The following is a 19,314-nucleotide window of genomic DNA, read 5'->3' as shown; positions in this document are numbered from 1 at the left end:
ACAGACTCAGTAAGTTAGATATTAACCAAGGTTATCAACTAAGCAACTACTAAAATGAAGGAAAAAATTCTCTTCCCAACTGTTATGAACACAGTAAATAAGTGTAATTATTTGCATTATGCTTAGATATAAAATCTGCAACATGTTAACAACAAGATAAGCTGTGAAAATGACATAGATTTCTATTTATGTATTGTTTTGGCAGAACTGGCTTTAAATTTTCTAAAATGCATTGTTTTAAATCAGAACTGCTATCTTGATAATTTTGCTAAGCCTCCTGACTAGGTATTTACAAACTTACCTAATTAGCATATAGCGAACTATATGAAAACTTTTACATTCAGGTTCAAGTGCACACATTTGCATTAATAGTTTTATATACTAATACAAGGGATTGACAATTTATTCCATTGTCAATATGGAAAAAACAAAAACGTGAAAACGTTTAATGCTGGTAAGTTTGGACAAATGAACTCAATTCAACAATCATGGGCAAGAGCCTAGAAGCTTCTACAACGATCCTAGGTAGACAATCATATCCTGTCTTTTTTTACATATACTCTATTTAGTAACAGATAATCATATAGGACATGTATTTTTCTTAATATCTAACAGATTTGGATCATTACACTGAGGCACACACATGGAAATTTTTATGAGGAATACTATGCAAAAATGCCTGTTTTATTAGCACAGAAAAGAGTTTACAAAGTTCTGTATGGACATAGTGTTTACTGCACAAAACCTCATGAATTTCTTACAGAAAGCTCGGGAAGAAGTGCACGTAAAATGTAACAAGGGGGAGTTCATGGTCCCCAGACTGATAGCTGGGAAACCAGCATAGGACTGATCTGGACCCCATGAACTTGGGTGTCAGTGAGGAGGTCTTGGAAATCTATGGGGCCTCTTGTAGCAGATCAGTACTTATCCCCAGCATAGGAATGGACTTTGGGAGCCCATTCCACATAAAGGAATACTCCCTCAGCCTAGACACATGGGGGAGGGCCTAGGCCCTATCCCAAAGGATATGACAGACTCTGAAGACCACCCATAGAAGGCCTCACCCTCCCTGGGGAGAAAAAAGGGTATGGGATAGGTAGGGTGTTAGCTGGGGGGGGGAGGGGAGGAGGGAGAGGGAACTGGGATTGACATATAAAACAATCTTGTTTCTAATTTAAGTAAAAAACATGGAGAAAAAAATGTAACCAGGTTTGAGGGACCATTTCCCTTTTATTTATAATCTTCACATACAATATTTTCATAGCTTTATTTTATTGATAGTCAGGAAAATCTCTAATAGCGATTTTTAATATAAGCACTACAATAAATGTATAAGAAAAGTTAAACAATATTGGTGTGGTGGTTTGAATGAGGATGGGCCCCAGAGTCATATATTTGAATGTTTGGGTCCCAGTTCCTACAGTGTTGGGATGGAAAAATACCTAGACATAGTCATCTTTGGGAAAGTCACTCTCAATCAATGCTTAATGTCATATAACATAAATCCAGGCCTTTACCAACCACGTTTAAATACTTTAAATACATTTTCCCTTTAAAACTAATAGTTGACTGTAGGGAGACATGGTAACTACGCCTCCTAAGGACTGGCTATAGGTGTGCTTGACCACGCCCATCAGAGTGTGGTCAAGGTGATGGTCAGGGTGAGGTGGGAGAGGTTTTAAAGGGACAGACAAGGCACATGGGAGCTCTCTCGCCTTGCTGCTTTGGCACACTCTGGCTTGCTGTTGGCTGGCATTTATCTATTAAAAGTTATCCTAACCTTATGGATTTCGTATCAGTTATTCACCACTTTAGTTGACCATGGCAAAGGCTGACTCTGATGGTTAATGTTGCCTGTTAGCATGGCGGGGGTCTAGAATCTTCTAGAGAACAATCCCCTGAACCTGTCTAAAGGGCATTGCCGAGATTAGAGATCAGGTTAGCCTCTGGGCATTCTTGGAGGGGTCATCTACATTAGAGTCCCTGAGGTGAGACAATCCATCTGAATTGTGTGCATTCCAAGTTGAGTTCTGGGATGAATAAAGACAGAAGGCTCATTGATGCCTTAGCATTTGTCATTCTCTGCTTCCCAATGTGAATGCAGCAAAGCACTTGCCTCAAGCCCTACTGTCATGCCTCCCCTGATCAAGAGGACTGATTGTATCCTTGAACTGTAGCCAAAATAGGTCTTTCCTTATATTACTTTTGCCATGTATTTTATGACAGAAATGAGGAAAGTAACTAAACACATCAACAGATCTATTCTTCAAGAAGTACCTATAAGGTTGGACAAGGCCATGAAAAACAAATAGTCCAAGGGTTGAATGGAGAGGCAAGTAGGGTGAAGATTGTCTGTCATGAAAAAAAGTTGAATGGAGGTTAAGAGCACAGAGCATCTGTGCTATGCTACCTGGAGCTGTTCTTGTTTCTGTTCTACCTGCTTTATGAAAGGAAACCCTCCGATCCCTCCTGGAGAAAGCTGGCTGGGAAGCTGCAGCAACTTTCCTGCTGGATGGGGCGGAACTGGATTGGAGTGTGGGGTGGAAATTTTTATAGCATATTCTCAGTGAACAAAGTAAACTGGGTTGGAACAAACAGGGACAGTCAACAGGCATGCTAGTCTTAGATTGATATGCTAGTCTTGGTCAGGCTGAACTTCAGACTAGAAGATAAATCAGAAATTTAGCAGCAAGATCCTAAAAAGTGAAGTAGACGTTGAGGAACTAGAAAAGCCCTCCAGAAGACCATAGCTTAGAAGGCAGAGTAGTGGGCCCTCAAGAGGGAGCAGCAGAAAGTGAAGGATGAGGTTGGTTTGCATACTGTTTACATTTTAAATATCCTCCTCACTCAACACATACACTGACATGCTGACATGCAGAAAATGGAAGTCATCCTGGCCCAGAGTATTTGAAGACAACTTCTATCAGTGGTTACTGTACCATGAGAAATAAATGAGCCAGAGACTGGTATTGGGGTTCAAGCTTCAAGCTGAAGATCAAAAAAGCAAAGCAGCCAGCCACTTGCTCTTACCTCTACCTCAGCTCAGATCAAAGGGGAGATCTTCAAACTGCTCCCAACTTCACTGCTCCTCAGATTCACTCAGACTGCTATGCTCTCCTCGACATGGCTCGAGACTACTCTCAGAATGCTGCCCTATCCTCAATGTGGCTGGAGAATGAATGGAAGCTCTGAGATCCTGCTCCTGCCTTATATACTTCCCTAGTGCTGGGATTAAAGGCATGTGATCCCACGTGTTGAGATCATGTTGGTGTAAGCTGTTTCTTTTAGGACTGGATTAATCTTGTGTAGTCAGTGTGGCCTTGAACTAACAGATCCATCTACCTCTTAATCCCGAGTCCTGGCATTTAAGGTGTGTGCCACCACTGCCTGCTCTTTATAGCTTGAGGTTGGCTTTGCCTTCTGAATCCTCAGGCAAGCTTTAATAAATCATAAATAATATATCACCACAGTTTAATCAATACAAACTCTAGAAAACTGGCTTAAAACAATCAACTAAAAAAGAAGCAACACAGACATCAGCTTATACAAACAACAGAATTTGATCAATTACATCTAGGAGAAAAGCAAAAGAGACAAAGGAAAGGAAGAGAGGAGCGGGGACAGGAGGGTGAGAAGGAGGGAGGGAGGGAGGAGATGAGAGGGAGGACGGGAGGGAGACGGAGAGGGAGAGAGAGAGAGAGAGAGAGAGAGAGAGAGAGAGAGAGAGAGAGAGAGAGAGAGACCAACCCTTTTTACTCAACCCCCTTCTTAGGCGAAAACCCCAAATGACAAGTTTTGTATTACATTATGAGCAATGATCAGATGCCAACAGAACACTGAAAAATATGCAAAGAAAAATATAAAAGTGTGGCCCACACTCAGCAAGAAAGCAGTAAATAGAAGCTAACTTTGAGTGAGTACAAAGGTAAGATTTTTTAGATAAAAATCTCAGGGCAGTGATTGTAAAAGGGCCAGATGTATGAAGCATACATGTAGTCTCAGCTACATGACAGGATGAGGCAAGGGTTGCTTGAACCCAGGAATTCAAGGCCAAATGAGCAAAATAACAAGGTCCCATCTCAAAAACAAAAATTTAAAAAGCATTTAGAGACCTAAAAAAAAAAAAAAACAAAAAAAAAACTTATGTTTAAAGAATCAATGAAAAATATGGCAGATATAAGGGGATCTCAGAGACTACAGCTAAAGAACCATATAGCTATAACTACATAATAGAGAACCACATAGTAGAACTGATGTTTTTCATGGCTACCTGTTTTGAGGTAGTGCTTATCCTCAGCAACATTTTATTTATTTGGCAGAATTGGGGATTGAACCTAGGACCTCACAGATGCTAGGCAAGTGTTCTCTCTAAGCTATAGCCTTAGCTAACACTTTAAAAATACTTTAGCTATTTCATAACATCTAAAGTACAAGATGTTTGATAAGTCATTATAGGCTTTGCAATAATATTAAGTTAAAAATGACTTGTTCTTTCCTAGTGAACCAATCAATGGTGTGTTGGTTGGTGACACACGCCTTTAATCGCAGCACTCAGAAGGCAGAGGCAGAAGATCTCTGTGAGTTCGAGACCAGCCTGGTCTACAAGAGCTAGTTCCAGGACAGCCTCCAAAGCCACAGAGAAACCCTGTCTTGAAAAACAAAAACAAAAACAAAAACAAAAAAAAAAAGAAAAGAAAAAAGTACTCATAACTAGGTAATGCTTTCAACCCAGAATAAGGTCCAAGTAACTAAAGATAATGCTATGCTAGCATCAACAGTTCTGAAATTATTTAAGCATTTAATTTTGCTGTTATTTGTTTCCACCATTTATCAAGAATGTTTCTACAACTCTCAAGCAATTAATAAAATTTTATATGACACCAAAATTTACTCTGACAATAAGTTGCATGGGTAACTTTATACTAATGATTAACTACACTATAATACTCATGAACTTGGAAGTTTATACCTATATGTGCACACACACACACACACACACACACACACACACACACACACACACACCTCAATCACCAACCAGCACATTTTCAATTCAACAATAACATGATGATGGTTGGCTAGTATTAATACTTTTTTATTTGTCATTTCTTAGTGTCATTTCTTAGGCTAAATACTTCAAACAGTTTAATTGGCTTTCATTGCTCTGATTCTTTGTATTGACATAATAACTTTAATTGTCACAACAAATACAGTTGTCATAACATTTAATAAACCACACTTTTTCATTTTTAAAAGGACAACATATGCTATAGAAACACGAAGTTTCCCTATACTTAATATACTTAACCATAATATAAATTTTTGTTTCTCAAATGTACACATACCAGAGTAGAAAATAAATGGCCTGCTACTGAATATTGACTATTACACTATTTTACACTGTGTAAACCATCCTATTGCACTATTCACATTCACACTGCTACCTAGGGATATGTTGACTGAAACAGATGAGGTATACTTACTCAGTTATAAATTCAGGGCTTGTAAAGCTGAGGTTTGTTAAGTGACCTTCAAGTTTAGAAGACTCGTGCACGTTTAAGGCTGGAGTGGTCTTAGTGGCAAGTACGGCTCTTTTTTCATCTTTCTCAAGTGCTTTTCTCTTCCCACCATTTTGGAAATACTCTCTGCATATACTAAAAATAAAAAAAAAGTTGTATTTTAAAACATTATGTGATGAGGTAGGAGAACCACCTTAAATCTGGGCCACACATTCTGCTGGCAGCCTACAGGAAGGACAGGGAAGAAGGAAGCACCTGCTCTTTGCCTGCTTGCCCCTGGGCTCCCTGGCTCGTTCCTTCATTGCTATTAGAGCCTACTACTTCTTTAGGATCCTGACATACACAGAAGACTAGAGACACCAGCCTTGTGGGCTGAACAACTACTGGATCTTGAACTTTTTAATTGGTAGGACTGCTATTGCTGGATTAACTAGACAACAGCCTGTAAAGCACTCTAATAAATCCCATTTATATATTTATTTATATATTTAATTGATTGATTCATTCATTTTGTCAGTTCTGTTCCCCTCAAGAACCCCGATTAATACAATTAGAATTTCAAAAAAAAAAAAGCATTATTATTGAAAAAAAATATTAAATAGGCCGGTTCCTGAGCCACCATCATTAGGTAAGTTGCTTCTCTATTTGCTATCCCTTCCATCATCTATTTGCCATCTATTTGCTATACAAGCCTAGCTCCAGACTTGCAAGCTATGACCACTGACCCCTTTTCAATCAAATGCCACCTTTGCTGGCTGGATGAGGAGTTTCTGTCTTTATCCCATCATTCATCCTTCCGGTTGTCATTTTCACACCAATGGCCTTAGTTCCAATCTGCTTGTCAGGCCGGCTTTGAATCTGCTTTGTTTGTGATCCATCTTTAATGGGGGAGATGTTCTTTAGTTGTCCCAAACTTCTTTTTACCCACTGCTGTAGCTCCAGACCTGTGGTTAGGAGTCATCTTTGCCTGGTCCACTTCAACACCTGATCATCAGCTCTATCTTGCCTAGTTCTAGTCATACAGCTCCTGTGGTAACCCAATCTAAGGCAGGCCCAATTCTCACATCAGACACACAACCAATGAGGAAGTTCACACGCCTGGGTCAACTCACAAAAAGCAAGACAAATGGCCAAGACGATATATCTTATATCAAACTCACCAGTCCTACAGAACTGTTCTGAGAACTACCCAGATGAATCCCATGACAGAATTTAGAAGAATTGTAAATTTTATCAAAAATTCCTGTAATTTAAAGAATGAGCAAATAATTCATTGAACGCCAAGAGGGTACAATAAACAACAGAGTGATGTTTAAGAAAACACAAATACACTGCCAAATGGTAAAGGTAATTCAGAAACCAGAAGTCAGTAATGAGATAAAACTATTGAAGAAAACACAAACTAAAATGAAGAGGGAATTGAAAAACTCAGTATCTCAATTAGAAAGCTCAGGGGAAACTCTCACAAATAGAAAAAATCAAGCAGAATACAGAATAGAAGCACACAAATTTAGGGTAGGGGGTCTAGACCAAACAAGTAAAGAATATTTGAAAAAAAATTGGGGGCTGGAGAGATGGCTCAGGGGTTAAGAGCACTGCCCGTTCTTCCAGAGGTCCTGAGTTCAATTCCCAGAAACCACATGGTGGCTCCCCAACCATCTGTAATGTAGTCTGGTGCCCTTTTCTGGCCTGTAGGGACACACGCAGGCAGAACACTGTATACATAATAAATAAGTAAATCTTTAAAAAAAAATTAAAGCACAAGAAATGAATATGCAAGAAATATGGAGCACTATGAGGGGGGAGCATCATGGGTTAATGGTATAGATCAGATCATCAATAAGACCATCGAAGAAAACTTCCTCAAACTAAGGAAAGACACACATACACATCACATACATATACAAGAAGTGCACAAAGCAACAAACAGACAAGACCAGAAAAGAAACACCCTATGGGTGATTGCAGCAAAAACCAATGCAAGCTCTACATATCATAGTTAAAACACTTAATATATAGAACAAACACAAAGGTTGAAAGTTGAAAGACCAAAAAACTTACACATAAAGGAAAAACCATGAGAGTAACAGTTGATTTTTCAATGGGAACTTTGAAAACTGTCAACCTACACTACTATAACCAGCAAAACTCTTTGCCACAGTTGAAGGAGAAAGAAAACTTCCTTGATCCAAATAGTCTAAAAAAAAATTCATATCCAATTACAATAATCAAAACATTAAGCAGAATACTGGAAGCAACAGTTCTAATGGACAAGAGACTAAATATAGCCAAGACTCTAGAAAGAAAGCAAATGAAGAAATTAATGAACTACAAAGCACAACTAAAGACACAAACCTGCAAACAACAAAATTATTGCAAGCTACATAAACCTTCCAACAATAAACATCAATCATCTCAATTCTCCAATCAAGACATAGGCTAGCTGAGTGGAGTAAGAAACAAACTCCATCTTTCTATTTTCCACAAGAAACGGAGCTTGAAAAATAGGTACCATCTTAAAATGAAAGGATGGAAAACACATATTCCGGGAAGCAAGGAAGCATAGCTATCTAAACTGTAACAAAATATACTCCAAAGTGAAAGTAATCAATTTTTTATTTATTTTCATGCATAAGGGTGTTTTGCTGGAATGTATGTCTGTACACCACATGCATTTGGGGTGTAGGAAGAAGACCAGAAGAGGGTATTAGATCCCCTACAGCTGGAATTGTGAGCCGCCATGTGGTTGCTGGCAATTGAACCCAGGTTCTTAGGAAGAGCAATTGGTGCTCTTAACCCCTGTGCCATCTCATGGCGCTGGGAAGGGGGATTAGATGAGCTCTCCTGGGTAAACTGGGGGCAGAGCGGGGTGGTAAAGGGGAGAGGATAGTGGATGACAATGAAAGGGAATGGGATGCTTGAGTTGGGGGAGGGACAGAGTGATGAAAGTGATTTTGATAGAGAGAGCCATTATGGGTCAGGGAGAAACTTGGTGCTAGGGAAATTCCCAGGAATTCACAAGGCTGATGATCCCAGTTAAGACTCCTAGCAGTAGTAGAGAGGGTGCCTGAACTGGCCTTTACCTGTAACCAGATTGGTGAATACCCCAACTATCATCATAGAGCCTTCATCCAGTAATTGATAAAACCAGATGCAGAATTCCACAACCAAACACCAGGCAGAGCTCCAGGAATCCAGTTGACGAGAGGGAGGAGGGAATATATGAGCAAGGGAGGTCAAGATCATGATGGAGAAATCTACAGAGACAGATGAACCAAGCTCATGGGAGCTCATGAACTCTAGACCAACAGCCCTGTAGCCTCCATGGGACCAAGGTAGGACCTCTGCATGTGGGAGACAGTTGTGTAGCTTGGTCTATCTGAGGGACCCCGATAGTAGGACCAGGATCTAACCCTGGCGCACAAGCTAGCTTGTAGGAGCCTATTCCCTATGGTGGGAGGCTGTGTTAGGCCTTAATGCAGGAGGGAAGGGCTTGGTGCTGCCTCAACATAATGGGTCAGGCTTTGTTGACTCCTCATGGGAGCCCTCACCCTGTGGGAGGAATGAATGGGGGATGAGCTGGGGGGAGGCAAGGGAAGGCAGGAAGTGAGGGGGCAGGAGGAGGGGTGGGAGGGAGAACTGTGATTGAAATGTAAAATGAAATTAAAATAAAATTTAAAAAGTAATTAAGAGACAAAGATGGGAACTTCATTACAATCAAGATACCAACTAGTTAAGAAAATAATAAAATACTAAACATAAATGCACCAAACTCTGATGCATCCAGACAAAAATTAACACAAACCCCAATTATAGCTAAGTAGGTGATTATAACACCTTACTTTCTCCAATAGTTAGGATATCTGAACAAAAGAAACAAACTGGCTGACAGAAAAACAAAATGAGAAATCTCAGAATTTAAGATATTATATCAAATGGACTTAAGAAATAACCACTGAATATTCTAACCGAACACCAAAGAATATACATTCTATTCAGAAGCACATGAAAGCTTCTCTAATATAGACCACCTCCTGGGACCCAAAACCAACCTAAAAATACAGAAAATTCCACGAATCCTATCTGGCCAGTATGCAATAAAACTTAAAATTGGCAGTGAATAAAACTCTAGTAAAGTATACAAATTCATGGAAACTAGACAACTTTTTACTGAATGATAAATGGATCAAAAGGAAAAAGAATCAAGAAAGAAATCAAAATATCCTGGAACTAAATTAAAACAAAAAACAACAAAACCTATGGGCCACATTAAAAGTAGCTCTAAGGGAAATGTTTATAGCCCTAGGTGCCTACATATTAAATAATTTGAAAGAGCACAAATAAATGACTTAATTGTGGCCACCAGAATTGGAGGGTAAGATCCTACTATTAAAAATACTACAGACTCTGGTCACAAGGTAGGTAAATCAAGTTACAAATGACCAAGACGATTCCACCACAATAGCTAACTTTCCTAGCATCGGCAGTTGCTATATAGGCTGCTGGAGGGACCAGGAGGGTGAAAGTCCTCATGGGAGAACTGCAATATTAAGTGGCATGACAAGATATGCCTATGGATGCAATAGTAGCACAAATATGATGGGAATAACTATCGGCCTTCTGATAAAGGAGCTAAGACCTGCTCCATAGGAGGAAACCTGCCTGGTAATGGAAATATGACCAAGAATCCATGCTTGGGGGGCATACAAGTCACAGTACCAACTATTATAATTCTGCTAAATGGACACAGAATTGATAGACAGTACCATAGTTTGCTATCTACTGTTGTGATAAACACCAAGATCCAAAGCAACGTAGGGAGCAAAGGGTTTATGTGAGCTTACATGTCCCATAACAGTGGATTATGAAGGAAGTCAGGGGAGGATCTAAAGAACCTGGAGGCAGGAACTGAAGCAGAGGCCATGGAGGCATGTGCTTACTGGCCTGCTTTCCATGGCTTACTTGGTCAGCTTTCTTACATTATCCAGAACCATCTGCCTAGGGGTGGAACTGCAGTAAGGTCAGGGCCTTCCCATATCAATCACTAATCAGGAAAATGCCTGTAGACTTACCTACAGGCCAAGTTGATAGAGGCATTTTCTCCTTAGCTCTTCCCAGAGCCTCCACTGGGAAAGGGTTGTTCAAACCTCTACCACCACCCCTGCAAAGGGTCACAACCCCACAGGTTAAGAACCACGGCTCTGTGGAGAGAAACTCTTTAGCCTAGATACACAGGGGAGGGCCTAGGCCCTGCCCCAAATAATATGACCGATTTTAATGATCCCTCATGAAAGGCCTCATCCTCCCTGGGGAGTGGATGGGGGGGTGGGATTCGGGGAGTTTTGGGGGGTATGGGAGGATGGCATGGAGAGAGAACTGGGATTGATATGTAAAATAAGACTGTTTCTATCTGCTCTGGAGCCAACTTCCAGTTTACAAGAAGTAAACATGACTAAATAGCTCCAAGAGGAAACAAACACAGGAATACTGAATGTAAGTAACAAAACTGGTTTAAGACTAGGATGGAGACAATTACAACAGTTTCCAACGTCTACAGTATCAAAAAAAACCCCAAAACTATAGAATCTAAAACAATGTAGACTTTTAAAAGCCTGGAGGAGAGAAGCCTGGAGGCTTAAAGGAATGAAGAAACTACAAGGAAAAGCCTGTCCTGACTGAGGGGATAGAGGCAATGGGAGCATGTTCTGCCGTGCTTCTGAGCAGGAAGAAGAGCCAGAGTTCCAGGATCCTGAAGAGGCAGAGCTTTAAGGGATGATCAAACTACAGATATAATTCCTCATACTTTCTTTAAGCCTCTTGGGCAGCAGCAGCATGAGGGCCTGGGCATGGAAGGAAAAAGCAGAGAAGGATCGTTGTGCCCTTTCTTTTGCTAATATCTCAAATTATTAGCTCTTCTTCTCCAAGAGCTGTCCCTCTGCATACACAGAGCATTCATTCACTTACTCAAAGAGCATCCAAAACCTAATATGAACTGACGTTTTCTAAAGAGGTAATTTAGATCCATTCCAGACCAATTACTACTGATGGATCTAAGTGTTCTTTCTCTCACCACAGCTCCTGTATCAGAGAGAGAGAAAGAAAAAAAAAAAGTCCTGTCCTTTCTGGGGAAAATATGTCTTTAAAGCACAATAGCATATTACCAAACCACCACACATACAATGATGCAGGGGGAAAAAAAGGCCTATAACCAAAAGAAACAGACCTGAAGCTAAACTATGTTAAAATAAGCAGAGAAAGTCTCAGTGTATTATACACAAAACAAGCAAAAATAGAGAAAATAGTCAAGTAATTTTAAGAAATTTGAGAAAATTCATCTTATAACATTTCTCAGTAATTGATAAAATAAGATACCACAACAGGAAAATCAACGAGGAAACCTAAAATATTTGAACAATGCAATTAGCCACTTTTAAGCAACAACCAAAATTAAACTATGCCAAGTTTTCTAAAAGACTGCATTTTGGCAAAAACTCAACAAAAGTCAGGACACAGAGATATTAAGGTCTAATGGCATTTAGAAAAAAAACTTAGAAACTTGTCTTAGTTCTTGTTCTACTGCTGTGACTAAGCACCACAACCAAAGCAAACTACAAAAGAAAGCATTTAATTTGGGGCTCATGGTTCCAGAGTGTTAGTCCATGAGCACTGAAGCCAAGAGCATGGCAGCAGCAGACAGACACACATACTGCTTACGTGAGGAGACAACCATAAGGCAGAAAGCAAGAGATCTAGCTAGCAAGAGAAAGGCAGCATGAGCTTGCTAACTGGGAGTGACATGGGCTTTTGAAACTTCCAATACCCACCCCCCCCCACCTCCAATGACATACTTCCTCTAAGAAGGCCATACCTCCTATTCCTTTCCAAACAGTTCTAGCAACTATGGAACAGTATTTAAATGTATGGAGCCTCCAGGGGCCATTGTAATTCAAACCACCATAAAACTCTAAGATTCGTTCAGGAGACAGCAAGAAAAAAAAAAAAAACAACTAAATTTATTAACTAGATATCTTTAGTAAATGAGAAGATTACTGATAATGGCACTGTGATTACACAGAAGGATTTTCTCCTTATGAGTTGTGAGTTCAGGCATAGCAAGGCATGCTATTTGTGGACTGCTTTCAAATTGTTCAGAAAAGAATGTGTTTATCTATCTTTGTGAATATGCATTAAAATGTTTTATTGAAATTATACCTATACCTTTATATAGTTTATTTTTGTGTGTTTATTTCATATTACATTTGAAATCTAATTATTCTCATAAAAAGAAATCCAACACTGAATTATTCCAACTAAATGGCCACAAAAAAAAAATCTTAAGAAAGTAAACAAGTCACAGCCTTATTTCACACAACAAATTTCTTTAAAATTTTAAGTACAACTAAATGGAAGCAAACTTTTGCCCAACTGGCATTGAAGTCCATATTAGCTTTGAAAATAATACTGATCTCTTATAATTACCAAGAGGGAAAGAAATTATATACAATTTAAAATAAAATGATATATACTGCAAATTTAATATTGTTTTGAAGGCTTTAGGTTTAAATAAAGACACAGTACAACCTCTCTTACACACACCTTTTGTTCTGGATCAAGATCTCAGTGAATAGCCCAGGCATGTTCAGACTCCCAACTCTGCTGACCCTGCCTCCGAAGTGCAGCGTTGTAAAAGCATGAGTCATCATGGTAGGCTCAATCTTGTGTTGTTTTTAAATCCCCGTCTTGTACTTAACTATTGTTCTTCAGGAGTTTGAGTCAAATTCATATCAACTATTTTTAGCAGTTTGACTTAAAAATAATCTCTTTCTGGGCACAAGAAGATACAATGCCTCTTGAAAAAAACCAATTCAAGGGAAAAAAAGGAGTCACTGTATGAGTGGATGGTCCAAATGTTCCTCTGAGAATGCCACACATCAAAACCCACATAAGTCAAACAGGAGGAGGGTTTGCTTCTCGGACTGTAATGACAATTAAAGCCAAGGCTATGGAGCAAAGCAACGGTGGTTCTGTTCCTGACTAGATGACACTGGAACGTCATATGACCAGGGAGGGTTCTCGCCTACCACCACACTTCTTTGGTTTCTTAGTTGTGGGGCGGGGTGCAAACAGTCAACTCTACAGTCATTCTCTCCACAAAGCTAAGCAAATAAAACTAAGCAGTTAATTACAAACACCCCATTTTTCTTTTCTTGTTTTTTTTGGGTTTTGGGGGAAAGGGATCCTTCCTTTGTTTTCCCAACTGTACAATTCTTTATCCCACAACCCACCGTTCTCAGTCTCTCACTACTTTCACTTACCTCATATATGCATGAATGTATGCCTGTGTATATATAAAATATATGGCTCTCCTAAAATTAAGGAAGTGTATTAAAATTAAATTATATATAATTCAAATTTTAATATTGTGTGGAAGCCTTTTCGGCCAAAATTGCTTTAGGTTTAAATAAAGATACTGTATAACCTCTCTTAAATACACATTTTGTTCTGGATCACACACACACACACACACACACACACACACACACACACACACAACTACTACTAATTATAGAAGGTGTCATGAAATTGACAGAGAGAGCTACAGAGGGAGGACAAGGGAAGAGTTGGAGTGGAGAGAAAGTGGCATAGGCAGGAATTAAACAGAGTACTCAGGAAGATTTTCAAAAAACTAATAGATGATGAAATCTCAAAGTACTAATTTGCATTCCCTAAAGGCTATGGATGCTGATCCTCATTTACGTGTTTCTCAGCCAGGTCATTTAAGAATACTCCTAGTAGCCAGGCATTGGTGACACACACCTTTAATCCCAGCACTTGGGAGGCAGAGGCAGGCGGATCTCTGTGAGTTCAAGGCCAGCCTGGTCTCCAGAGCGAGTGCAGGATAGGCTCCAAAGCTACACAGAGAAACCCTGTCTCAAAAAAAAAAAAAAAGAATACTCCTAGTCAAAAAAAAAAAAAAAAAAAAACCAAGACAGTAAAAAAAAAAAACTCCTAGTTTCCTGACTGATATTTTAATTGGATTATTATTATTTTGATGTTTTACACAGTCAGACTGGCTAGGATTAAAAAAAGAAAACAATAATAAACAAAAACAACAATCCAAATGAAGTAGATGGCCTGGAGGCTACAGAGAAAGACAATATTTACTCACTGATGGTGAGAGGGCAAGCTGCTCAGCCACTATAGAAAACAGTGTGGAGACTCTCAAGAAGATAAACAATTGATCTACCACAAGATGTAACTATACCACTCTTCAACATTCTTAAAAAGGACTGTTATCTTACTATAGAGATACTTGCTCATCCATGGTCAATGCCCCTCTATTCATAATAGTCAGGAAATAGAAAACAGCCTAGATATCAACTGAAGAACAGAAAACGAAAATGTGGTACACACACACACACACACACACACACACACACACACACACACACACACACACATAGAACCACTACTCATTTGTTAAGAAAAAAATGAAACTTACAGGTAAACGGATGGAACTGGAAACAATCATGATGAAGGAGGGAACCCTTTGATTATGGTTAATCCAGAAAGATAAGCATGGCATGTTTCCTCTCATAAATGGATTTAAGCTTTAAAACTTTATATATTTATGTTTCATTTGGAATAACCATAGAGGTTAGATAACTGCTAAGGGCCATTGAGAAGGAGGAACCTTTCAAGGACTGGGTACTAGAAAATAGCATTATTGAGTGAGAAAGCTGGGAGATGGAACAGGAAGGATTGGGTAAGGCAAAGGACAAGAGGGTAAAAGAGAATACGGGGAGAGAGAATTAACACTGAAAGCATTTTGGAAAGCAATACAGAAACCTACTTTGTGGAAACTTTCTAAAATGTATACACGATATAAAAATTAGTTCCAAAGGTTGGAAAAACCTATAATGGTGATGGGAGACCACATGGACACAATATCCCAATAGATACAATATATTACAAAATAAAAGCCCCAGTAATCAGAATAGGCTATGTCTTTTGAGGTGTTGGCCAATTGGGTCCCCTAGGCAGCCTGCCCCATAATGCCAAATACAGGCTACTGTCAATTCTATTTGTTACCCTCTAGAACTTGACAGTAAGACCCCACCACTGAAAACACCACATGCTTAAGTCAAGAGAACATGGAGAAATGGAGCTAGTACTGGCCTGGAAGCTTCATCCTTACTGGCTAGTATTCACAGTGCTAGAAGATGCCGTCCGTCTACATGGCCAGAGGCAAAAAGTAATCACCAACCTCACTCAGCTTTGAACCCTGAACTCTGCATGCTATAATAGTGACTTCTCTGCAACCTGCACTGGTACAATAGTGGCGCAAATCCTATAGATGTTACCAGTCACTTCTTGATTGGCAGTGAAGCCCACTACTGGAGATGGAACCCATATACACCTGACACTGTCGATGAGGCTAAGAACCTGGGGCTAAATGGCTCATGAGTGCTAGGAAAAAGCCTACCACTATTATTCTGTAAAATGGATAGGGCAATAAAATTACTCCTAATAACTTACAGGTTTACCCCTTATCAGTGCATAACTCAATTTTCATCAGAAAAAGCTTCTTACCGTAAGTGACAATCAAAACCCAGTCAACTTGCAGAAAATAAGAAAATTCAGAGTACTTAGTTGTAATGGAAATGTAATAAACCTTTCCCCTCTAAGCTTAGGAAATGATGTGGAAGAGGGGTTGGAAAAACTGTAATAGCAAGAGGCGATTAATGACTACACAGAAACAGTGTTTTCATACACAAACAGAGCAGTTGCCCCTATCAACTCACAAGATTGTTATCACACACACTAGACCTCCACAAGCTCAAACAGGTAAAAAAAAAAAATCTCAGCATGGGGGAGGGGAAAAGGGCCTGAAGTCCTACCCCTTGCTGAGGAGATACTTGACTTTTGATTGCTGTGAGGAGAAGGAAAATGAGTTTTCGTCAATGCTGAGACATCAGGTATCTCAATCGTATGGGGTAGGCCCCATACACAGATGTAGTTGACCAACACAAACTAGATTCTCTTTTTTTTTAAAATAGTGAACAAGAAGGCTAAGTAGACAGACAAAAACAGGTAGAAAAAAAACCATCAAGTTGGGTGGGCAAAGAGTGGGGAAAATCTGGGATGAGTGGGGAGAGAGTATGAATATGATCAAAATACACCATGTGAAATTCTAAAGAATTACTAAGAAAATCCCTCACCTTAGGGATCAGAGGCTTCCGTGCATGAGGTGGCTCAAAGATCTTAAGAGCCGGAGATAATGCCAAGGAAACAGTGTGTTTTCAACATAACAAGACTGATGGACACATGAACTCACAGAGACTGTGCAGGACACACAAGACCTGCACAGGTTCAAGCCAGATGGAGTCTTAGCACTGACAGAAGGAAGCGGACACAGAGTCCCACCCCTAAACAAGAACCTGTTTGTAGCTGCCGGAAAAGGGAAAAACAGTTTCCTTCAATGGTATGTGCCTGGCTATATCAACCACAGTCCAGGGCAATTCCTATGACCAGGAACAGTTTCCCACCACAAAATAAACGCCCTGTTTTTCGTTATTGCTGCTGTTTGTGTGTGTGGTGGTGGTGGTGGTGGGGGGTCTTTTTGTTTCATTTTGTGGTTTTGGAATATTTTTGTGTACTATTGTTTGTTTTGATCTCCATTGTGTGTTTGAGAGAGAGAGAGACAGACAGAACATAATACTGAAAGAATAGGGAGGTAGAGAAGATCAGTGGGGAGCTGGAAAAGAGAAAAACATGATCAAACTATTTAAAAAGTTGTACAAAGGACAACCAGACTGCAGGCCACAACCCCAGAGAGCCTAGGAAACAGAAAGGACCCTAAGAGAGACATACATGGATCTGCCTAGCAAGGGGAAAAAGACAAGATCTCCTGAGTAAATGCCACAGGCCATAGGCCACAGGAATTATGCAATGAGATGTCAGTTAACAAAATCACTAGGCTGACCCATCAGGATCATCATACATTCCCTTGGAGGAAACCCCATTTGCAAAGTCTTGGGGACACCTGCCTTTTGAATAATCACTGTCATCTCTGTGGAACCCTTGTGGAGCCAAAGCACCCCCTTTTTCCATAATGGTAGCCCCCCAAAGAACAAAAACCAGCAATGTATTAATCAATAATTATACTTTAAGTCATCTTCAGACTTTTATTCACCCACAGTTTACACTGCCCAAGAAGAGAGATCTACACACTTTTTAAAAATAAACTAAAGGAGAGTGTGATGCTGGAAGCCTTTATCATTTACTATAGAAACAGCAATTAATATTCTAGGTATCAACCCACCAGTATTAATTCCTGATGAAGAAAATATACTTCGTGGTTTATATTCTCAAAAAGGCCCCAGAGAAAGGAAATTCCTTCTCACCAGGTGTCAGGTAAGAGCTGCAGGTAAGAGCTGCAGCCTCTAGATCTCACACTAAATAGCCTTAGTTTCCCCCTTTGATATAGCACTGAGAAGTCCCATTTAATCAGTTAACAGCACTTTTTACAAGTCATGTCCCTCTGAGATATCAGTTTTCCTGGACGTTTTACAAGTCACCCTCCCCTATGAGACATGAGGTACCTGCTTTTCTCAAGATTTTATCTGCCTTCCAGGTTCTGAGAGAAATGCATGCCTGGTATTGTGCTATTGTCAGGGAGTTGTTAATTTTATCTGTATTGAATATAGAAACTGGAAACCTGAGGGAATTTCTGAGAATTTTTAGAAAGGACTTCAGGAGAATTTTTAAGAACCTCTAACAAGAACTTTAAGAGGGAACTTTTAGAGAAAGAACTTTTGAGGAGAAATCTTAAAGAGAGCTTTGTGGGAAGAACATTTTTTGAAGAATAAAGAGCCATGAGAGAAATGTGTGTATGTATGAACTGATTCATTCGCCCTCAGACCTTGTTAGTCAGCCTCAACGCCTGCTGGAAGCCTCCTGCCTGAACTCTCCTGAAGTAAATTGGGAGTGTGAGAGGCAGGGGGGAGGGTAAGTCTGGATAGGGAAGGGGAGTGGGGAAAAATGTATAGCTCAATAAAAAGAATTGGCAAAGAATTTTTAACAAAAGAGGAGAAAGAAACAAAACACTACAATACAAAATAACATTGTTAACCTTCAGCAGAGGAAGTATTAAAACAGAATTCATATACTTGTTATGGTTAAATTGTTTTGAATGTTTGTCCATTAAAATGATTTATATTCTTTCTAATAAAAATAAATGTTTTAAAAGAACAAAGAATATGATTTCAGAAATATTACTAAAGGAAAATTTGAATTAAATGGGCTGGATTTGGGTGGGTGAAGAGGAGGGAAGAATATAGGAGTAGTTGGGATGGAGAAACTATAATCAGAATATATATAACAACAGAGTTTCAAAAACTACAAACATTTAAAGGGGTGGAGGCTGATGGCTGAAGTAGAGCCCACTAGCTGGCTGTTCTTTCCAGAGGACTTGAGCTGAGTTTCCAGTACCCAGGTATGTCAGGGTACTTACAAGAGCCTATGAATTTATCTTCAAGACATCCAACAACCTCTTCTGTCTTCTTCAGACTGCACACAGATGGCAAACACACACACACACACACACACACACACACACGCACGCACGCACGCACGCACGCACGCACGCACGCACGCACGCGCACACACACAAATAAAAATGCACACACACACACACAAATAAAAATAAATCTTTAAGAAAACTGAATTTAAAAAGGGAAAAATTTGCTGGGCATTGGTGGTGCACACCTTTAATCCCAGCACTCAGAGGCAG

At 39.6% G+C, this 19,314-nt stretch overlaps 1 protein-coding gene across 1 annotated transcript in view; it reads right to left on the bottom strand.

The window, feature by feature from the left end:
• The window catches only part of Bmt2 (base methyltransferase of 25S rRNA 2 homolog), a gene marked incomplete at its 5' end in the record, with an annotated part of 49,556 nt that overhangs the window by 15,228 nt on the left and 15,014 nt on the right, over nucleotides 1-19,314 (bottom strand). The window contains one exon of the mRNA XM_027389705.2: nucleotides 5,484-5,654. Coding sequence (XP_027245506.2) covers nucleotides 5,484-5,654 — 171 coding nt within the window. The remainder of the gene's footprint in view (nucleotides 1-5,483; nucleotides 5,655-19,314) is intronic.

This window comes from Cricetulus griseus, assembly GCF_003668045.3.
Source record: "Cricetulus griseus strain 17A/GY chromosome 1 unlocalized genomic scaffold, alternate assembly CriGri-PICRH-1.0 chr1_0, whole genome shotgun sequence".
NCBI classification, from domain to species: domain Eukaryota; kingdom Metazoa; phylum Chordata; class Mammalia; order Rodentia; family Cricetidae; genus Cricetulus; species Cricetulus griseus.
The sequence above is the reverse complement of the archived record's forward strand: the minus strand, read 5'-3'. Positions and strand labels throughout refer to the sequence as shown.